The sequence below is a fragment of the Scyliorhinus torazame genome, chromosome 2 (genome assembly GCF_047496885.1).
Source record: "Scyliorhinus torazame isolate Kashiwa2021f chromosome 2, sScyTor2.1, whole genome shotgun sequence".
Taxonomy (NCBI): Eukaryota; Metazoa; Chordata; class Chondrichthyes; order Carcharhiniformes; family Scyliorhinidae; genus Scyliorhinus; species Scyliorhinus torazame.
The window spans coordinates 19,640,933-19,664,359 of NC_092708.1; the positions used below are offsets into that span (position 1 = coordinate 19,640,933).

General features: G+C 49.7%; 2 protein-coding genes across 3 annotated transcripts in view; one reads left to right on the top strand and one right to left on the bottom strand.

Annotated features, from left to right (window-relative positions):
• Positions 1-22,642, top strand: part of LOC140386639 (receptor-type tyrosine-protein phosphatase-like N) — a 358,411-nt gene extending 335,769 nt beyond the window's left edge. The window contains exons 12-15 of the mRNA XM_072469145.1: positions 13,795-13,848; positions 16,955-17,019; positions 20,404-20,477; positions 21,994-22,642. Coding sequence (XP_072325246.1) covers positions 13,795-13,848; positions 16,955-17,019; positions 20,404-20,477; positions 21,994-22,065 — 265 coding nt within the window. The 3' untranslated portion in view covers positions 22,066-22,642. The remainder of the gene's footprint in view (positions 1-13,794; positions 13,849-16,954; positions 17,020-20,403; positions 20,478-21,993) is intronic.
• The window catches only part of dnajb2 (DnaJ heat shock protein family (Hsp40) member B2), a 186,327-nt gene that overhangs the window by 84,396 nt on the left and 78,504 nt on the right, over positions 1-23,427 (bottom strand). The window contains exon 11 of one of the 2 annotated variants that reach the window (XM_072469174.1): positions 13,519-13,788. The exons of the other annotated variant lie outside the window; for it this stretch is intronic. The gene's annotated coding sequence lies outside the window, so the exon portion shown is untranslated. Of the gene's footprint in view, positions 1-13,518; positions 13,789-23,427 lie in introns of those variants that run through there. 2 annotated transcript variants of the gene reach the window in all.

Below are 23,427 nucleotides of genomic sequence, written 5' to 3' on the forward strand. Positions count from 1 at the left end.
TTTATTAAAAAAAAAATCAGGTCAGTCCACAAGAGGGTCAGTTAGGAGTCTGGTAACAGCGGGGAAGAAGCTGTTTTTGAGTCTGCTCGTGCGTGTTCTTAGATTTTTGTATCTCCTGCCCAATGGAAGAAGTTGGAAGAGTGAGTAAGCCAGGTGGGAGGGGTCTTTGATTATGCTGCCCGCTTTCCCCAGGCAGCGGGAGGTGTAGATGGAGTCAATGGATGGGAGGCGGGTTTGTGTGATGGACTGGGCGGTGTTCACGACTCTCTGAAATTTCTTGCGGTCTTGGGCCAAGCAGTTGCCATACCAGGCTGTGATGCACCCTGATAGGCTGCTTTCTATTCTATTTGCTACCCATCCCTAATTAAGCCTTCGAACTGAGTGTCTTTTTCGGCCATTGTTGCTGGATCACTTCTCGAGATCGAGAGAGAGAGAGAGGGCAAGGATATTTACAAGAATGTTGCCAGGGCTAGAAAATTGTATCTTTCATAGAATTCATTATCATAGAATGTACAGTGCAGAAGGAGGCCATTCGGCCCATCGAGTCTGCACCAGCTCTTGGAAAGAGCACCCTACCCCAGGTCAACACTTCCACCCTATCCCCCATAATCCAGTAACCCCACCCAACACTAAGGGCAATTTTGGACACTAAGGGCAATTTATCATGGACAATCCACCTAACCTGCACATCTTTGGACTGTGGGAGGAAACCGGAGCACCTGGAGGAAACCCACGCACACACGGGGAGGACGTGCAGACTCCGCGCAGACAGTGACCCAAGCCGGAATCGAACCTGGGAACCTGGAGCTGTGAAGCAATTGTGCTAACCACAATGCTACCGTATCTATGAGGAGATATTGGAAAGGCTGAGGTTGTTTTCCTTAGAAGAGACGGCTGAGGGGTGACCAATTGAGGTACAAAATTATGAGGGGCCTCGACAGGTATTGCCATCCTAGATCAGACCCCAATAGGGATACGGGACTGAAATCCCAATATGGTATTTTTTTGGCCGGCACAGACGTGGTGGGCTGAATGGTGCTGTGACCGTTCTCTGGTTCTGGCTCCTCACAGAAGCAACTCAATCCAAATTAAATGGAAGGGAAAGAAAATAAGATTCCAGGAACATAGGAATAGGAGGAAGCCATTCAGCCCCTTCGAGTCTGTCCCGCCCGCCACTCAGTGAAACCATGTAGGATTTGCAGCTTAACGCCATACACGCGTCTTTTCCCATATCCCATTGTAACTTTGGATGACAAAGATCCATCAGTTACATTTTTGAAATTAGCAGATGATGGCGTACAAATTGTTGCCCCTCCCTAATTGCCCCTTGCGAAGCTGGTGGTGAGCTGCCTTCCAGAATCGCTCCAGCCCATGTGGTGTAGGTACACCCACAGTGCTGTTAGGGAGGCTGTTCCAGGAGTTTGATCCAGCAACAATGATTGTTTCTACCACCCTTTCCCCGGAATCATTCTGGTGAACCTCCTCTGAGCTGCCTCCAATGCCACCACATCCTTCCCCAAATAAGGAGACCAAAACTGGACACAGTACTCCAGATTATTGGTAGAGGGATTGCGTTCCGGAGTCAGGAGGTCATGTTGCCGCTGTACAGAACTCTGGTACGGCCGCATTTGGAGTATTGCGTACAGTTCTGGTCACCGCATTATAGGAAGGACGTGGAGGCTTTGGAGCGGGTGCAGAGGAGATTTACCAGGATGTTGCCTGGTATGGAGGGAAAATTTTATGAGGAAAGGCTGATGGACTTGAGGTTGTTTTCGTTGGAGAGAAGGTTAAGAGGAGACTTTATAGAGGCATACAAAATGATCAGGGGGTTAGATAGGGTGGACAGTGAGAGCCTTCTCCTGCGGATGGAAATGGCTAGCACGGGGGGACATAGCTTTAAACTGAGGGGTAATAGATATAGGACAGAGGTCAGAGGTAGGTTCTTTGCGCAAAGAGTAGTGAGGCCGTGGAATGCCCTACCTGCAACAGTAGTGAACTCGCCAACATTGAGGGCATTTAAAAGTTTATTGGATAAACATATGGATGATAATGGCATAGTATAGGTTAGATGGCTTTTGTTTCGGTGCAACATCGTGGGCCGAAGGGCCTGTACTGCGCTGTATTGTTCTGTGTTCTATGTGGTCTCACCAACTCCCGATGCAATTGCAACAACACTTCTCTCGGAACATAGAATTTACAGTGCAGAAGGAGGCCATTCGGCCCATTGGAAAGAGCACCCTACTTAAGCCCACGCCACCACCCTACCCCCGTAACCCAGTAACCCCACCTAACCTTTTGGACACTAACTGGCAATTCATCATAGAATTGAAGGAGGCCATTTGGCCCATTGAGTCTGCACCAGCCCTTGGAAAGAGCACCCAACCCAAGCCCACGCCTCCACCCTATCCCCATAACCCAGTCACCCCACTTAACCTTTTTGGACACTAAGGGCAATTTAGCGCGGTCAATCCATCTAACCCGCACATTTTTGGACTGTGGGAGGGAACCGGAGCACCCGGAGGAAACCCACGCGCACACGGGGAGAACGTGCAGACTCCGCACAGACAGTGACCCAGCCAGGAATCGAACCTGGGACCCTGGAGCTGTTAGGCAGCAGTGCTAACCACCGTGCTGCCCTTTTCTACTCTAGTCCCTTTGCAATAAATGCAAACATTCCATTTGCCTTTCTAATTACAGGCTGTACCTGCATACTGACTTTTTGCAACTCATGAACAAAGACCCCAGATCCCTCTGTCCAGGCACATCTTGAATCTGCTTTCCATGGAGATAATAATTTGCCTTTCTATTTTTCCGGCCAAAATGGATAACCTCACACTTATCCACATTAAACTCCATCTGCCAAACTGTGGGCCAATCTCCTCACCTATCTATATCTGTCTGTGAAATCTTCATCTCCTCTTCACTGCCTGCTTTCTCACCTATTTTAGTATCATGCACAAATGTTGCTATGTTACACTCTGTTCCTGCTTTGAGATCATTTATATAGATTGTAAACAGTTCTGAGGACTGAACCCTGCGGCACCCCGCTAGTTACAGTTCGCCGGCCAGAGAAGGACCTATTTATCCCAACTCTGCTTTCTGTCGGTCAGCCAATCCTCAACCCAAACTAGTGCTCGACCCCAACCCCCTGAATTCTCACCTTCTGGATCAGCCTTTTATGTGGCGCCATATCAAGGGCCTTCTAGATATACCACATCCACAGGTTCCCATTATCTACCTTGCTGGTTACGTCCTCAAAGAATTCAAGCACGTCTGTCAAGCATGACTTACCCTTCATAAAACCATGCTGACAATGGTGGATTGAGCTCTGTCTTTCCAAATGCTCAGTCACCTCCTTAATCATTGATTCCACCATAGTGGGCCGGATCTCGAATAACGACGAGTCCGAATACAGGAGGGAGATAGAGAACCCAGTGGAGTGGTGTAGCGACAACAATCTCTCCCTCAATGCCAGCAAAACTAAAGAGCTGGTAATTGACTTCAGGAAGCAAAGTACTGTACACACCCCTGTCAGCATCAACGGGGCCGAGATGGAGATGGTTAGCAGTTTCAAATTCCTAGGGGTGCACATCTCCAAAAATCTGTCCTGGTCCACCCACGTCGACGCTACCACCAAGAAAGCACAACAGCGCCTATACTTCCTCAGAAAACTAACAGAATTCGGCATGTCCACATTAACCCTTACCAACTTTTACAGATGCACCATAGAAAGCATCCTATCGGGCTGCATCACAGCCTGGTATGGCAACTGCTCGGCCCAGGACTGCAAGAAACTTCAGAGAGTCGTGAACACCGCCCAGTCCATCACACGAACCTGCCTCCCATCCATTGACTCCATCTACACCTCCCGCTGCCTGGGGAAAGCGGGCAGCATAATCAAAGATCCCTCCCACCCGGCTTACTCACTCTTCCAACTTCTTCCATCAGGCAGGAGATACAGAAGTTTGAGAACACACCCGAACAGACTCAAAAACAGCTTCTTCCCCGCTGTCACCAGACTCCTAAATGACCCTCTTATGGACTGACCTCATTAACACTACACCCTGTATGCTTCACCCAATGCCAGTGCTTATGTAGTTACATTGTATATGTTGTGTTGCCCTATTATGTATTTTCTTTTATTCCCTTTTCTTTTCATGTACTTAATGATCTGTTGAGCTGCTCGCAGAAAAATACTTTTCACTGTACCTCGGTACACGTGACAATAAACAAATCCAATCCAATCCAATCCAACCAATTTACCCACCACAGAGGTCAAGCTAACCAATCAATAGTTTCCTACTTTTTGCCTCTCTCCCTTTTTGAATAGGGGCGTCACATTAGCGTGTTTCCAATCCACCGGGACCCTTCCAGAATGCAGGGAATTCTGAAATATCATAACCAATGCATCCACTATCTCCGCTGCCAGCTCCCTTAATACACTAGGGTTCACGCCATCAGGTCCTGGAGACCTATCTGCCCTTAATCCTATCAGTTTATTCAATACTGTCTCCTTGGTGATGATTATTGCACCAAGTTCCTCGGCATTAACTGTAGTCTTTGAAAAATCTTTATTATCTTCTACCGTGAAGATAGAGGCAAACTATTGGTTCAGTGCCTCCTCTATCTCTGTGTTTCCCATTATTACCTCACCAGTATTGTCCTCTAAAGGGCCAACATTTACTTTAGCTATTCTCTTCCTCTTTATACACTTATAGAGCTTTTGGTATCAGTTATGTTTTCTGCTAGTTTCCTTTCATAGTTCATCTTAGATCTTAAGATTTTATTTTTCATTTCCCTTTGCTGAACATTAAAGTTCTCCCAATCCCCCAGCTTATCACTCGCTTTTGCTGTATGGTATAACCTAGTTTTTCCCTTTATGCCTTCCTTAACTTCCTTGTTTAGCCATGGAACATTTTTGTCCCTGTTACAATTCCTCTTCCTCTTAGGAATGTACATTAAGGAAATGATACTTCTTTCCAGGAGTAAATCCACACAAAAAACAGAGATCGTATATTAAAATAAACTTTATTATTAACGCAGTATTAAACTAACTGAACATCACAGAAATATAGCTTACAACTGCCAGTTAAACATTGCTGGACCATGAAAGGAACAACATGAACTTCTAACTGAGACCTTCTTTGCCTCCAATCAAGCAAAACACATCACAGGTCAAAAAACACATTTAAATAGAGTTAGCAAATACAGGATTATTTACTGGATTGTGCAGAGGGAGCTTTACTCTGTATCTAACCCCGTGCTGTACTTGTCCTGGGAGTGTTTGATGGGAACAGTGTAGAGGGAGCTTTACCCTATATCTAACCCCGTGCTGTACCTGTCCTGGGAGTGTTTGATGGGGACAGTGTAGAGAGAGCTTTACTCTGTATCTAACCCCGTGCTGTACCTGTCCTGGGAGTGTTTGATGGGGACAGTGTAGAGGGAGTTTACTCTGTATCTAACCCCGTGCTGTACCTGTTCTGGGAGTGTTTGATGGGGACAGTGTAGAGGGAGCTTTACTCTGTATCTAACCCCGTGCTGTACCTGTCCTGGGAGTGTTTGATGGAGACAGAGTCGAGGGAGCTTTACTCTGTGTCCAACCCCGTGCTGTACCTGTCCTGGGAGTGTTTGATGGGGACAGTGTCGAGGGAGCTTTACTCTGTATCTAATCCCTGCTGTAATTGTCCTGGGAGTGTTTGATGAAGACAGCGTAAAGGGAGCTTTACTCAGATCCTCAAAATGATAAAGTTGGAGTTGGCCGCAGAAGCAATAGGTAATTAAAAAATTATTGAAGAGAATTCGCAGGGACAGGATTTATACCGATTTGGAAACAAATGGACTCATTCGCGGTAACAGCACCGTTTTGTGAAGGGGAGATCGTGCCTCACTAACTTAATCGAGTTTTTTGAGGTGACAAAGATATTGATGATTGCTGGATGTTGTTTACATGGACGTCAGTAAAGCCTTTGACAAGGGGCCTCATGGCAGACTGGTACAAAAGGTGAAGTCACATGGGATCAGAGGTGAGGTGGCAAGATGGATACAGAACTGGCTCAGTCACAGAAGGCAGAGAGTAGCAGTAGAAGGGTGTTTTTCTGAATGGAAGGTTGTGACGAGTGGTGTTCCACAGGGATCTCTGCTGGGGCCTCTGTTGTCTGTAGTGTACATAAATGATTTGGAGGAAAATGTAGCCGGTCTAATTAGTAAGTTCGTGGATGACACCAAGATTGGTGGAGTGGCAGATAGTGCTGAGGATTGTCAGAGGATACAGCAGGACATGGATAAGTTGGAGACTTGGGCAGAGAAATGGCAAATGGAGTTTGATCCAGAAAAATGTGAGGTAATGCATTTTGTTAGGTCTAACATAGAGGGGAAATATACCGTAAGTGGCAAAACTCTTAGGAATATAGAAAGTCAGGGAGTTCTGGGCGTGCAGGTCCACAGTTCTTTGAAAGTGACAACACAAGTGGACAAGGCAGTGAAGAAAGCATACGGAAGAATGTTTGTCTTCATTGGACAGGGCATTGAGTATAAAAACTGGCAAGTCATGCTACAGTTACATACAACCTTGGTAAGGCCACACTTGGAATATTGCGCACAATTCTGGTCGCCACACTACCAGAAGGATGGGGAGGCTTTGGAGAGGGTGCAGAGGAGGTTTACCAGGATGTTGCCTGGTCTGGAGGGTGTTAGCTATGTGCCAAGGCTGAATAGACTCGGACTGTTTTCATTAGAAAGACGGAGATTGAGGGGTGACCTGATGGACGTCTAAAAGATTATGAGGGGCATGGATAGAATGGATGGGCAGGCACTCTTTCCCAGGGTGGAGGGGTCAGTCACCAGGGGACATAGGTTTAAAGTCCATGAGGCAATGTTTCGAGGAGACGTGCGAGGCAGGTTTTCTACACAGAGAGCGGTGAGTGCCTGGAACATGTTGCCAGGGGAGGTTGTGGAAGCAGATACATTAACAAACAGCGTTCAAAGGGATCTTGATAAACACATGGATAGGATGGGTATAGAGGGATACAGCACAAGGGGCGAAATTCTCCCCCAACAGCGCGATGTCCGCCCTGGCGCCCAAATCGGCGCCAATCAGACGGGCATCGCGCCGCCCCAAAGGTGTGGAATGCTCCGCATCTTTGGGGGCTGAGCCCCAACATTCAGGGGCTAGGCCGACGCCGGAGGGAGTTCCGCCCCGCCAGCTGGCGGAAATGGCGTTTGTTGCCCCGCCAGCTGGCGCGGAAATGCGGCGCATGCGCGGGAGCGTCAGCGGCCGCTGACAGTTTCCCGCGCATGCGCAGTGGGGAGAGTCACTTCCGCCTCCGCCATGGTGGAGGCCGTGGCGGAGGCAGAAGGGAAAGAGTGCCCCCACGGCACAGGCCCGCCTGCGGATCGGTGGGCCCCGATCGCGGGCCAGGCCACCGTGGGGGCACCCCCGGGGTCAGATCGCCCCGCGCCCCCCCCAGGACCCTGGAGCCCGCTCACGCCGCCTGGTCCCGCCGGTAAATACCAGGTTTAATTTACGCCGGCGGGACAGGCAATTTCTGGGCGGGACTTCGGCCCATCCGGGCCGGAGAATTGAGCGGGGGGTCCCGCCAACCGGCGCGGCCCAATCTCCGGTACGGGAGACTTCGGCGGGGGCGGGGGCGGGATTCACGGCGGCCAACGGCCATTCTCCGACCTGGCAGGGGGTCGGAGAATGACGCCCAAGGTATGCTGAAGGTTTCGGCAAAGGTTGGTATCATGACCAGTATAGGCTTGGAGGACCGAAGGACCTGTTTCTGTGCTGTATTGTTCTTTGAAATTATTAGGAAGGAGAGCAGAGGAAATATTGGGAAGTAGTGCAGAGTGAGATTTATTCTTTATTTAATCATGTACCGTACCTTCCCTGGGAGCTTTTGATGGGACCGTATAATGGGACCTTTACTCTGTATCTAACCCCGTGCTGTACCTGTCCTGGGAGTGTTTGATGGGGACAGTGTAGAGGGAGCTTTGCTCTGTATCTAACCCCGTGCTGTACCTGTCCTGGGAGTGTTTGATGGGGACAGTGTAGAGGGAGATTTACTCTGTATCTAACCCCGTGCTGTACCTGTCGTGGGAGTGTTTGATGGGGACAGTGTCGAGGGAGCTTTACTCTGTATCTAACCCCGTGCTGTACCTGCCCTGGGAATGTTTGATGGGGACAGTGTAGAGGGAGCTGCACTCGGTATCTAACCCCATGCTGTACCTGTCCTGGGAGTGTTTGATGGGGCAGTGTAGAGGGAGCTTTACCCTGTATCTAACCCCGTGCTGTACCTGTCCTGGGAGTGTTTGATGGGGACAGTGTAGAGGGAGCTTTACTCTGTATCTAACCCCGTGCTGTACCTGTCCTGGGAGTGTTTGATTGGGACAATATAGAGGGAGCTTTACTCTTACCTAACCCCGTGCTGTACCTGCCCTGGCAGTGTTTGATGGGGACAGCGTAGAGGGATCTTTACTCTGTATCTAACCCCGTGCTGTACCTGCCCTGGGAGTGTTTGGGGGACAATATAGAGGGAGCTTTAATCTGTACCTAACCCCGTGCTGTACCTGTCCTGGCAGTGTTCGATGAGGACAGCGTAGAGGGAGCTTTACTCGGTATCTAACCCCGTGCTGTACCTGCCCTGGCAGTGTTTGATGAGGACAGCGTAGAGGGAGCTTTACTCTGTGTATAAACACGTGCTATACATTTGCTGCCCACAGTGATTTGCCCAGGTTTACAGGGCTCAATTTTTTTTTTGAAATATTTCTTTCTTCTCCTTTTTCGCATTTTCTCCCAAATTTACACCCACCAACAATAAACAATAATCAGTAACAAACATGTCAATCCCCATATCAATAACAACGATCCCATCCTCCCACCAAACCCCAAACATCAGCCCGCATCTTCACACAAACAAAAAGGAATCAGGAATCACCCACAGCCACCATTAACACACACCGCCCCCCCTCCCCCAACCCTCCCACCCACCCCCCCAACTAATGTCCAATGTTATCCAGTTCTTGAAAGTGCATAATGAATAGTGCCCATGAATTGTAGAGCCCCTCCATCCTTCCCCTCAGTTCAAACTTAACCTTCTCAAGAGTCAAGTATTCCAACAGGTCCCCCCGCCACGCCAGGGCACAGGGTGGAGAGGCTGCTCTCCAATCCATCAGGATCCGCCTTCGGGCGATCAACGAGGCGAAGGCTACAACATCTGCCTCTGCATCCGTTTCCAACCCCGGCTGGTCCGACACCCCGAATATGGCCTCCTGAGGGCCCGGATCTAGTTTCGCATGCACCACTTTAGATATTACCCTAAAAACCTCCTTCCAGTAATCCTCCAGCTTTGGACCGGACCAAAACATATGAACGTGATTAGCGGGGCCCCCCCGGCAACGTTCACACACATCTTCTACTCCTTCAAAGAATCGGCTCATCCCCGCCCCCGTGAGGTGTGCTCTGTATACCACCTTCAGCTGTATCAGCCCCACCCTCGCACACGAGGTGGAGGCATTCACTCTCCGGAGCACCTCACACCAGAACCCCTCCTCCATATCCTCTCCCAACCCGTCCTCCCATTTTGCTTTGATCCCTTCCAGCGGTGCCTTCTCCTCCTTCAAAATAGCTCCGTAGACCGCTGACACTACCCCCTTCTCCAGTCCCCCTGACGTCAGCACCTCCTCCAGCAATGTGGAGGCCGACTCCACCGGGAAGCTCTGTATCTCCTTTCTGGCAAAATCTCGAACCTGCATGGATCTAAACATTTCCCCCTGCTCCAGCCCATACTTCACTTCCAGCTCCTTCAATCCTGCAAACCGACCCCTAAGAAACAAATCTTTTAGAGTCTTAATCCCCTTCTCTTCCCATTTCCGAAAATTTCCATCCCACTTCCCTGGCTCAAATCTGTGGTTTCCCCCGAATCGGCATTTCCCTTGACCCTGCCCCCAACCCGAAGTGATGGCGAACTGCCCTCAAATTCTCAATGAAGCTATTATTACCGGACTCCCTGAGTATTTCTCCGTGGCTATCGGGAGCGGCGCTGTTGCTCGTGCTTTCACTCCCGACCCCCGGCACAAACTCTCCTCCATTCTGACCCACTGGGAATCAACCCCTCTGACCCAGCTCCGCACCTTCTCCACATTCGCCACCCAGTAGTAGTACAACAGGTTCGGAAGACCCAAACCCCCTGCCTGCCTTCCCCTCTCCAGCAGCACCTTTCTCACTCTGGCCACCTTCCCTCCCCATATGAACGATGTAATCCTTCCCTCAATCTCTGTGAAAAAAGCTTTTGGCAGGAAAGTTGGCAGGCACTAAAAAATAAACAGGAATCGTGGCAACACGTTCATTTTAACCACCTGTACCCGACCTGCCAGTGACAGAGGGAGACCATCCCACCTTGCCAGATCAGCTTTCACTCTCCCCACCAAACTAGAAATGTTGTACCTGCGGAGCCCCCCCCCCCCCCACTCCCGGGCAACCTGCACCCCAGGTACCTAAAGTGAGTCCCTGCCCTACGGAATGGCAGCCCCCCCCCACCCCTCCCCCCACACCCGGCCGAGATACCACAAAATACTCACTCTCGTCTAGATTCAGCTTGTACCCCGAGAAAGACCCAAACACTCGAAGCAGCTCCAATATTCGCCCTATCGACACTCAATTCCGACACGTACAACAGCAAGTCATCGGCATATAAGGACATCCTATCCTCTATCCCCCCCCCTCCCCCCCTCACTATTCCTTTCCATACCCCCGAACTTCTTAATGCGATGGCCAACGGCTCAATCACAAGTGCAAACAGCAGGGGGGACATAGGACATCCCTGCCTAGTCCCACGGTGGAGAGAAAAGTATCTCGAGCTGATGTTGTTTGTGCGGACACTCGCCCTCGGCACCTTATATAGTCCCTTTACCCAGTTCACAAATCTTGGTCCAATCTCAAACCGCTCCAGAACTGCCATCAAGTACCCCCATTCTACCCAGTCAAACGCCTTCTCAGTGCCCAATGCCACAACCACCTCGGTTTCCTTCCCCTCTGCCGGTGCCATAACCACGTTCAAAACCCTCCTAATGTTTGAAAAGAGCTGCCTCCTGAATAGCTCTTGGATGCATGGTTCCTCCATGTTGATTACCAAGGGGAGTGAAATATTTGGGAGGGAGAGGGCTTGATAAATCCTGCTCTCTACCTGTTCCTGCAGAATTCCCACCTGGTGAGTCTGGGAAAAAAATCATTCCTAATATACCTCATGCCTGACCCCCCAAAACCTGACACACACCAAAAGGCTTTAACCAGGTGGTAAAAGCACTGATTACCGATGCCCCGGTAAACTGTCTGATGTCACATTGTTTCTGCTTTATTGGTTGTTGGCTGCTATCTCTGCTCCTTTACTGAATAAGAATTGGATGAACAAGGTAAGGAACTAACCTGTCTGGTGTTACTAGCCAGGAATGTACACTGTGGGCCACTGATGGCCGCCTGCTTTCCAGCTAACCGCTCCTTCCTCCCTCTTTGACCAGCATTAACGTGGCGATGGCCGCCTTCCGCGACGCTCCTTTCTTATGGCTCCCAGTGTCATTTTTGTGATTTGCAGCTAGTAATCTCAAGGTCCAGTTGCATAGTCACAAAAGTGATCATTGGCAGCTGTGCCTGCTGCATGGTGCATGGCGGAAGCAGCGCTGCTGTGTGTGCCCTTTGACCTCCTCCTGCTGCCGCGCGAGAATGGTTGCGTCGCGGTTTGAGGGAGTAAGCTCCGGTTTTACCGTTTGGAGAGGTCGTCCCCGTCCCCCCTCCCCTGCGGTGCAAAGGGAGGGCTACGCTGCCAGAGGTGCCGTCATTTGGCCACCTCATCACTCACTCCGCCCCCCCCCCCCCCCCGCCCAAAAACACTCCACCCGACTCACCAAGTGAATGAATGCCAGAACTCTCCCAGGTTACTGTAGCTCCCCCGTGTCCTGTCCAATATTTATCCTTCAGTCAACATTACACAAAGACAGATTTTCTGGTCATCAGCACATCCCTGTTTTTGGGAGCTTGCCGTTGCACTTCCGACATCACGAGTGATTGTTTCATTAAAAGATTATCCTTGTGATCATAGAATCATAGAATTTACAGTGCAGGAGGAGGCCATTCGGCCCATCGAGTCTGCACCGGCCCTTGGAAAGAGCACCCTACTTAAGCCCACGCCTCCACCCTATCCCCATAACCCAATATATGTGAAAAGGAGATATTTGCAGAGCCCTTTTCGAACACTAAGGACAGTTTAGCGTGGCCAATACATCTAAACTGCACGCCTTTGGACCGTGGGAGGAAACCGGAGCACCCGGAGGAAACCCACGCACACACGGGGAGGACGTGCAGACTCCGCACAGACAGTGACCCAAGCCGGAATCGAACCTGGGACCCTGGAGCTGTGAAGCGAGAGTGCTAACCGCTGTGCTGCCCTGATACCAGAATTTAACAGCTATTCCTAATTTCCCTCAAGGAGGTGGTGGTGGTGGTGCATTGCCCTCCTGAACTGCTGGCAGCGGTCTGGTACAACTGAGTGAGTTGCTAGGCTACATCAGAGGACGGTTAAGAGTCAGTCACGTTGATGTGGGACTGAAGTCACGTCTAGTCCTGGGCTGGGTAAGGACCCCCTTCCCTCGGTGAACCAGGTTGCTTTTTTTTTTTAGCAACAATCAGACGTGATCACTTACGGTTAACGCAACATTTTTCAATCACTGGATTAACGAACTGGATTCAGACTCTCGTGTCCTCCAGGTTGCCGTCATGTAGCCACAGTTACAGAATCACTGTTCCTGACACCAGGCAGCCCCCATTCTCCCGTGGTGAATGTTTGGAGGGGGTGGCGAGTCTCGCTGGTTGATGTTGAGACAAAGAAGGCCATGCGGCCCTGCCTATCATGCCGTCTCTTTGAAAGAACTATCCAGTTAGTTCCCCCTCCCTCTCTCTTTCCCCAGTGCCCTGCAAATATCTCCTTTTCACATATATATATATATATATATATAATTTCTTTGAAAGTTCCTCCTGAATCTGCTTCCAGCACCCGTTCCGGCAGCACCTTCCAGGTCACAACAGCTCGCTGAGTTAGGAAATAAAATTCTCCTCAGTTTTCCTCTGGCTCCTAACCCTCCTACAGCAAGCTAGAAGGTTTCTCCCTAACTATCAATCGTTATTTTGAACACCTTGCCTTAATCTGCTCGAATTTTGAATTGTTGAAAGTTGTTGTTTGAGGTGTAACTATGCCCCCCTGTGTGCTGGGTCTCAGCGAAAGGGGGGGGGGGGGGGTGAATGAATGCTGATACAGCGGCCTACCGATTCACTCACAGCCTGACCTTCCTCATATACGACACCGTCCTGCTTCAGCTAGACAAAGAAATGAACAGCCTCCTCTGGCACATGATGGAGGGAGGGATGGAAGGATATGTTAGTGGGGATGAGGTGAAGGGTGGAATGGGAAGAGGCTCACGTGAAGCAGAAACACCATGAGGTACCCTCAATAATGACGCTTAGAGATTAAACTGTAACGAAGGCTTTATTAGACTAATAACTATGCTAGAGCTAGAGACGAGAGCTGACTGTTACACAGACCATGAGGCAGCCCTTTATGTATGGCTCCCAGATGGGCGGAGCCAGAGGCGGAATCCCCAGGGTTCCAAGCCCGGTCTTAAAGGGGACATCACCTTACATGATGATAAGGCAGTAACCGTTCATCACACATCAGAATGGACCAGTTGGGCTGAATGGCCTTGTCTCTGCTGTAAATCCGATGTAATGGGTTTCTTTCTGTCCTGCAGGAAAGTGAACAAGTGTTACAGAGGCCGTTCCTGCCCCATCATCGTTCACTGCAGGTAAGGACCTTTCACTGAAATTCCTCTGACTGCATTCAAACCACTGCTTCATTAAGAGAAATGTTTTTCAAATGAGGCTGGACACTCGTGAGATTTGGGACGACTAACAAGGCAGGGGAATACACAAGGAATGCTAGGTTGCTTTGAGGATCAGATGGTGTGCATGTCCATGGATCCCGAAAGATAGCAGGACAGGTCGATTAGGTAGTTAGAAAGGAATATGGGATACTTGCCTTTATTAACCGAGGCGTAGAATATAAGTAAGAAGTCTTACAACACCAGGTTAAAGTCCAACATGTTTGTTTCGAATCACTAGCTTGGAGTGGATTGGATTGGATTTGTTTATTGTCACGTGTACCGAGGTACAGTGAAAAGTATTTTTCTGCGAGCAGCTCAACAGATCATTAAGTACATGAAATGAAAAGGAAATAAAAGAAAATACATAATAGGACAACAGAAGGTACACAATGTAAATACAGAGACACAGGTATCGGGTGAAGCATACAGGGTGTAGTGTTAATGAGGTCAGTCCATAAGAGGGTCGTTTAGGAGTCTGGTGACAGTGGGGAAGAAGCTGTTTTTGAGTCTGTTCGTCCGTGTTCTCAGACTTTTGTATCTCCTGCCCGATGGAAGAAGTTGCAAGAGTGAGTAAGCCGGGTGGGACGGATCTTTGATTATGCTGCCCGCTTTCCCCAGGCAGCGGGAGGTGTAGATGGAGTCAATGAATGGGAGACAGGTTTGTGTGATGGACTGGGCTGTGTTCATGACTCTCTGAAGTTTCTTGCAGTCCTGGGCCGAGCAGTTGCCATACCAGGCTGTGATGCAGCCCGATAGGATGCGTTCTATAGTGCATCAGTAAACGTTGGTAGGGGTTAATGTGGACATGCTGAATTTCCTTAGTTTCCTGAGGAAATAACGGCGCTGTTGTGCTTTCTTGCGGCTGCTCCTTCCTCAGGTGAATGAAGCAGTCGGTTCCAGAAACATATATATCGACAGAGTCAAAGATGCAAGACGATAGTTTGAATGCAAGTCTTTGCAGGTAATTAAGCCTGTAAGAGCAGGGAGGTTATGATGGAGCTGTATGAAACGCTGTTTAGGCCACAGCTGGAGTATAGTGTTCAGTTCTGGTCACCACACTAAAGAAAGGAAGTGATTGCACTGGAGAGGGTGCAGAGGAGAGTCCCCAGAATGTTGCCTGGGCTGGAGTGTTTCAGCTGTCAATAGGCTGGAGTTGTTAGTCTTGGAGCAGAGAAGCTTGAGGAGGGACCCGATTGAGATGTGCAAAATTATGAAAGACATATAAGGTAAATAGGAAGGGAATTTCCCCCTTAGTAGGGGGGGTGGGTCAATAACCAGGGGGCATAGATTTACGGTAAGGAGCAGGGGATGTAAAAGGGGTCTGAGGAAAAACCTTTTTACCCAGTGGGTGAATCTGGAACTCGCTGAGGGTTCGGGCCGGGAACCCTCACATTTCAGAAGCATTTCGATGAGCACCTGAAACACCACAGCGTAGAAGCCTACGGAGCAAAGTGCTGGAAAATGGGATTAAAATAGATAGGGGCTTGATGGCCGGCACAGATACGATGGGCCGAAGGGCCTCTTTTTGGGCTGTAAAACTCTTATTGCGTCTGGGTAGGCTGCTCTTTCAGAGGGCCGGTGCAAACCTGATGGACCGAATGAAGTTGTTGACAACCCTATCCATGCCCAGACTGGTGGGTATAAGAGTCTTGTTTGTCTGATGGCTTTAAGGATCCAGACCCGATTGGACTGTGGGAGGAAACCGGAGCACCCGGAGGAAACCCACGCAGACACGGGGAGAACACGCAGACTCCGCACATGCAGTAACCCAAGCCAGGAATCGAACCTGGGACCCTGGAGCTGTGAAGCAACGGTGCTAACTGCCGTGCCACCATGCCGTCTCTAGTGTAGAGAGCTATCGAATCAGAACCCATTACCCATGGGCTTGCATGTTCTCCTTCTCAAGTATTTATCCAATTCTCTTTTGAAAGTTCTATTGAATCTGCTTCCACTACCCTTTCACACTACGCCTTCCAGAACGAAAGGGTCAGTTTTCCTCATATACCTCTCCGGTTCTTTTAGTAATTATCTGAAATCTGTGTCTCTCTGGTTCCTGATCTTCCTGCCATTAGAAACAATTTATCCTTATTTACTCCATCACAAGGAACTCTCTCTTAAATCTTCCCTGACCCCTCCCTGCCAATTATTTTTTGCCAATTAAAGGGCGATTCAGTCAATCCACCTACCCTGCACATTTTTGGGTTGTGGGGGTGAGACCCACGCAGACACGGGGAGAATGTGCAAACTCGACACGGAGAATGACCCGGAGTCGGGATCGAGCCTCGGTCCTCGGCGGGGGAACTTAATTTTTAACGGGTAAATTTGGAAATAAATGAGAGTCCCATCAATAATGAAACACCCATCTCGTTCACTAATGTCCTTCAGGGAAGGAAATCTGCCATCCTTACCCGGTCTGGCCTACATGTGACTCCAGACCCACAGCAATGTGGTTACCCTGTGAAATGTCCTAGCAAGCCACTCAGTTATATCAAACCATTAGGTAAGAACCACGATGGCGGCCTCATCGGTTCAAGAATGTGACTCGCCACCACTTTCTCAAGGACAATTAGGGATGGCCAATAAATGTTGGCCTCGCCTATGATGCTCACTTGGGTTTAAGGGAAGGAGTGGACCACACTATCCTGCATCAAAGAAAAGCAAACTCCCTTAAAATTCTGGTAAATCTCCTCTGCACACTCTCCAAGATGCGGACATCTTCCTAAAGTGCAATGGCCAGCATTTAGACATCGTACTCGAGCTAAGACCTAACCAGTGATTTAACTCAACAGGTATGGTAGCGTCTGTGGAGAGAAGCAAAGCTAAACCTTCGAGCCATGGTCAACTCTTCTTTACAACTCTATTCTCCTGGAGGAGTCACATTGGACTCAAAACGTTAGCTCGGTTTCTCTCTGGGTTTTTCCAGCACTCTGTTTTTATCTCAGATATGCAGCCTCTGCAGTATTTGGCTTTTATTGTAATGTTCCGAAACCTGTCTCCTGCGGTTGACCCAGTTGTGTTAATTTTGCAGTGACGGGGCCGGAAGAACAGGAACGTACACCTTAATCGATATGGTCCTCAACAGAATGTCAAAAGGTAACTATCAAGTGGGTTTTATGGCTCTCCAGCTTCTGTGTCTCCATGACCCCCTTCTCATTTGCTGCAAGCTCCACATCATCCTGATCCTCAAAGTGAGGATATTGGAGTCGGCCAATCGGGATTGGGAATAATTGAAAATATTAGGAAGGAGAGCAGAGGTAATATTGGAAGGTAGTGCAGAGCAACCTTTACTGTGTATCTAATCTGGTACAGTACCTTCCCTGGGAGCGTTTAATGGGGACAGTGTAGAGGGAGCTTTACTCTGTATCTAACCCCGTGCTGTACCTGTCCTGGGAGTGTTTGATGGGAACAGTGTAGAGGGAGCTTTACTCTGTATCTAACCCCGTGCTGTCCCTGTTCTGGGAGTGTTTGATGGGGACAGTGTAGAGGGAGCTTTACTCTGTATCTAACCCCGTGCTGTACCTGTCCTGGGAGTGTTTGATGGGGACAGTGTAGAGGGAGCTTTACTCTGTATCTAACCCCGTGCTGTACCTGTCCTGGGAGTGTTTGATGTGGACAGTGTAGAGGGAGCTATACTCTGTATCTAACCCCGTGCTGTACCTGTCCTGGGAGTGTTTGATGGGGACAGTGTAGAGGGAGCTTTACTCTGTATCTAACCCCGTGCTGTACCTGTCCTGGGAGTGTTTGATGGGGACAGTGTAGAGGGAGCTTTACTCTGTATCTAACCCCGTGCTGTACTTGTCCTGGGAGTGTTTGATGGGGACAGTGTAGAGGGAGCTTTACTCTGTATCTAACCCCGTGCTGTACCTGTCCTGGGAGTGTTTGATGGGAACAGTGTAGAGGGAGCTTTACTCTGTATCTAACCCCGTGCTGTACCAGTCCTGGGAGTGTTTGATGGGGACAGTGTAGAGGGAGCTTTACTCTGTATCTAACCCCGTGCTGCACCTGTCCTGGGAGTGTTTGATGGGGACAGTGTAGAGGGAGCTTTACTCTGTATCTAACCCCGTGCTGTACCTGTCCTGGGAGTGTTTGATGGGGACAGTGTCGAGGGAGCTTTACTCTGTATCTAACCCCGTGCTGTACTTGTCCTGGGAGTGTTTGATGGGAACAGTGTAGAAGGAGCTTTACTCTCTATCTAACCCAATCTGTCCTGGGAGGGTTTGATGGGGACAGTGTAGAGGGAGCTTTACTCTGTATCTAACCCCGTGCTGTACCTATCCTGGGAGGGGTTGATGAGGACAGTGTAGAGGGAGCTTTACTCTGTATCTAACCCTGGGCTGTACCTGGCCTGAGAGTGTTTGATGGAGACATTATAGAGGGAGCTTTACTCTGTATCTAACCCCGTGCTGTACTTGTCCTGGGAGTGTTTGATGGGGACAGTGTAGAGGGAGCTTTACTCTGTATCTAACCCTGTGCTGTACCTGTCCTGGGAGTGTTTGATGGGGACAGTGTAGAGGGAGCTTTACTCTGTATCCAACACTGTGCTGTACCTATGCAGGGGCTGTTTGATGGGGACAGTGTAGAGGAAGCTTTTATTCAGTATCTAAGCATGAGTGTTTGACGCTGTCACTGGGTGTAAAGTGTGGATTATTGTTCTGTTCCCCGCCTAATGTCCCTGTTTAATGCTGAACTCCGTTCTGATGAAGGGTTTTACCTGAAACCTTAACTGTGGCTTCTTATTACTCGAGTATTAATCCAGGGACCTGTATCGGCAGACCAAGGAACCAGCGTACGCTTTAATCCTGGCCGATTGAGAATTTGAATTTTGTTTTAAACACCTGGGGCGTCATTCTCCGCCGGCGGGAGTCTCCGTTTTGCCGGCGCCCGGGGGTTTCCCGACGGCGTGGGGCTGCCCCACAATGGGAAACCCCATTGACCGGCCGGTGTTAAGGAGACTCCCGCCGGCCGGTCGGAGCAGAAATGTGGTGGGGCGGGATGGAGAATTTCGCCCCCGGAAGTAAACATGTAGGGGGAGAATCCTGCTGTCCTTTCTCGGTCTGGGTGTATGTGCGATACCAAACTCATATCAATGTGCCTGATTCTTAACTTGCCCCATATATTGGCCAGGCCAGCCACTATTAGGAAGCCCATCAACATCCTCTGATGAGGCATTTGGGGAGAGACAATTAATACCGGCCTCTCCACAGACCGAAGAATGAATAAGAATTTGAAACTACCAATTTTTGTTTCAGATTTTCAGCAGTATTTTCTGGGGATAAGTTTAACTTAGATCGATGGAATGGGGTGCCCGATATTCATTCGGCCGATATTCATTCATTGATATCACTCACTAGTTCATTTCCATTAGCTACAACATATGAACTGACAATTAACCAAAATCAATATTTACCTCCATTGTACGATACTGATGGAAGTGGGTGGCACTGTGGTTAGCACTGCTGTCTCACAGTGCCAGGGACCCAGGTTAACACTGCTGTCTCACAGTGCCAGGGACCCGGGATAACATTGCTGTCTCACAGTGCCAGGGATCCAGGTTAACACTGCTGCCTCACAGTGCCAGGGACCCAGGTTAACACTGCTGTCTCACAGTGCCAGGGACCCGGGTTAACACTGCTGTCTCACAGTGCCAGTGACTCGGGTTAACACTGCTGCCTCACAGTGCCAGGGACCCGGGTTAACACTGCTGTCTCACAGTGCCAGGGACCCAGGTTAACACTGCTGTCTCACAGTGCCAGGGACCCGGGTTAACACTGCTGCCTCACAGTGCCAGGGGCCCAGGTTAACACTGCTGTCTCACAGTGCCAGGGACCCAGGTTAACACTGCTGTCTCACAGTGCCAGGGACCCGGGTTAACACTGCTGTCTCACAGTGCCAGTGACTCGGGTTAACACTGCTGCCTCACAGTGCCAGGGACCCGGGTTAACACTGCTGTCTCACAGTGCCAGGGACCCAGGTTAACACTGCTGTCTCACAGTGCCAGGGACCCAGGTTAACACTGCTGTCTCACAGTGCCAGGGACCCGGGTTAACACTGCTGTCTCACAGTGCCAGGGACCCGGGTTAACACTGCTGTCTCACAGTGCCAGGGACCCGGGTTCAATTCTGGCCTTGGGAGACTGTCTGTGCGGAGTTTGCACTTTCTCCCCGTGCCTGCGTTGGTTTCGTCCGGGTGCTCCGGTTTCCTCCCACAGTCCAAAGGTATACAGGTTAGGTGGGGTTACAGGGATAGGCCGGAGGAGTGAGCCGAGGTAGGGTGACTTGTGAGAGCACTGGTGCAGACTCAATGAACACCTCAATGAATGGCCTCCTTCTGCACGGTAGGAATTCGATCAATTCTATGGCCTATTTGTGTATTTAACCTACAGGTTTTACGTGACTATGTCTGTATGTTACTGTTAGTGGTGGAACATGCCTTTATCAACCATAATCTCTTCAAATGTGTTTCTCATCTGGCCACTAGGTGTGAAGGAGATCGATATCGCTGCTACCTTAGAACACATACGAGATCAAAGGCCTGGCATGGTGCGCACTAAGGTACATCGCTTAATCCCGCTGGAGTTTGGGAGTTATTGGGGTGTCTATCAGTAGTCCAGCCTCCACCATATGCAGAAGCCACAGCACATAGCTCTGTTCCACAACAGGATTGGCAAACTGGCAGTGACGTGATATTTGCGCCACTAAGCTAAGCCTCTCCCATTAAGGACAGTTGTGAAGACTCCTTGCTTGCCATCCACGCCTGCCACTAATATCTAGGCTCTCCTATGGGCCCACAGTCGAGCTCCATCTCGTGACCTCGAAAACACCAGTAACATAAAACGATACATCACAGAAGGGAGCCATGCAGTCCATCCCGCCTATGCCAGCCCTTCGAAAGAGCTATTCAATTAATCCCCCCCCCCCACCGCTCTTGCTCAGCTACACAGTGATTCTAGAAGAGGGGAGCACAGGGTCACTCAGTCACAACCGTGCATGCCTGCCTAGCTTGCCCACAGAATAATCCCTGCACTTCCAAGTAATTGCAGATCATTTGGGATCATTCTAACAGATGCAACAAAGCCAGACAAATTTCACCGTAACTTAAATGACACTGCAAGTGAAGGAACGGGGTCCTGAACCCATAAGACACAGGAGCAGAATTAGGCCACTCGGCCCATCGAGTCTGCTCCGCCATTCAATCATGGCTGATATTTTCTCATCCCCATTCTCCTGCCTTCTCCCCATAACCCCTGATCCCCTTATTAATCAAGAACCTATCTATCTCTGTCTTAAAAACACTCAGTGATTTGACCTCCACAACCTTCTGCGGCAAAGAGTTCCACCGATTCACCACCCTCTGGCTGAAGAAATTCCTCCTCATCTCTGTTTTAAAGGATCGTCCCTTTAGTCTGAGATGTCCTCTGCTTCTAGTTTTTCCAACAAGTGGAAACATCCTCTCCACGTCCACTCTATCCAGGCCTCGCAGTATCCTGTAAGTTTCAATAAGAACCCCCCCCCCCTCATCCTTCTAAACTCCCAACGAGTACAGACCCAGAGTCCTCAACCGTTCCTCATACGACAAGCTCTTCATTCCAGGGACCATTCTTGTAAACCTCCTCTGGACCCTTTCCAAGGCCAGCACATCCTTCCTTGGAAACGGGGCCCAAAACTGCTCACAATACTCTAAAGGGGGGTCTGACCAGAGCCTTCTCTGACCAGAGAATAAAGGGATTAAGGGTTATGGTGTTCGGGCCAGAAGGTGGAGCTGAGTCCACAAAAGATCAGCCATGATCTCACTGAATGGCGGAGCAGGCTCGAGGGGCCAGATGGACTACTCCTGCTCCTAGTTCTTATGTTCTGTTCTTTTACAGCCTCGGAAGTACGTCCCTGCTCTTATAGTCTATCCCTCTTGACATGAATGCTAACATTGCATCAATAAAGAACCCATGGCCTCTTGACACAGGATGAGGGAGGGAGCTGTACCCGTTGCGCGGATGCCGGCAGTAACCAAAGGACATAGTATCGCCGACAGTTTTCGGATTCTAAACTCAGTCTCTCTTTGTTCTTGGCTCAGGATCAGTTCGAGTTTGCATTGACCGCCGTGGCAGAGGAAGTGAACGCCATTCTGAAGGCGCTGCCTCAGTGAACTCAACTCATACCCGCTCAACAAGTGACCAGCCAGCCGTCGACGCTGCCTCGTTCTCCATCCCACCTCTCCCCCCCCCCCCCCCCCCCCAACGCAACCTGTGGCGTGTTTTGAGTCTTCTGTCATGTGTTTTGTCTCGCCTTGAAAACCGCAAAACGCAGTGCAGTAAACTTTCGATGAGGGGCATTCTCTTCAGACGCACACCGAGACATAATGGGCCAGAATCTGTGAATGACACCTTGCGTTATTGATGGGTAAATGGGTACAGCAACTTTAAGGGGTGGGGCGACACGCGCGATTACTGACAGGTACCCAGAAAGGTGGCTCTCCCAGATCATAGAATGGTCACAACACAGGAGGCCGGACTTGAAACACAAGTCAAAGCCCGTCAAACTATTGTCTTACTGTGTTTAACAGAAAAACCTGCAGCTTTGTGAACCCTCCCCACGCTTGTGGTCAAACTCTCCACTGCATCTCATTCCAAACCTTCTTAAAGAAAATTTATTTAAAAAATTAAATTAATTTTGTATATTGATGTGAATAAAGTTTGTGTCGTCTGTGCAAATTGCAAACAAAACTTCCTGCGTCCTTCATGAGATTCTCTCTCGTCTCTGAAAATTTACTTTGCAGATTTTTCAGTCTCCACTCATTTCTGCACCAAAGCACACACGCGTGTGAGCACCCACAGACAGACACCCACATGCCAACAGACCACAGATTCAGAATCCCTACAGTGCATAAGGAGGCAATTCAGCCCATCGAGTCTGCACTGACCCTCTGAGCCCTTATCCCTTAGCCGAACCTGCACCTCCCTGGACACTTAAGGGACAATTTAGCATGGCCAATCCACCTAACCTGCACATCTTTGTGGGAGGAAACCCACGCAGACACGGAGAATGCGTGCAAACTCCAGTCACCAGAGGCCGGAGTTGAACCCGGGTCCCAGGCGCTGTGTTAACCACCGTGCCGTCCTTCAAATCTAAATATTGCCAGAGGACCAAAGGCTGCTCTTGGTTTGACAGCTGACTGGTGATGATGTAATCTGGGGGTTGCCACACCTCAGGCATGGAGCACGGTTGAGAAGGGGCCTTCATGAATAACCTCAGCTGCACAGGCATCGATCCACATCCTGAACCAACCATCAAGCCAACTGAGCTAACCGGCCCCCACGACAGACATGCAGACACACAAGCTTAAATGGATGCGCGCATACACTCACATGGTCACACAAATGCAGACAGCCTAGAATACCTTAAGCTCATCAGCTCAACTACTCTTGGGGGGGGGGGGGGGGGAGGAGTGACTTCCACATTGAGTTTTTGAAGAGGTGGCAAAGAAAATTGATGAGGGAAGGGCTGTGGT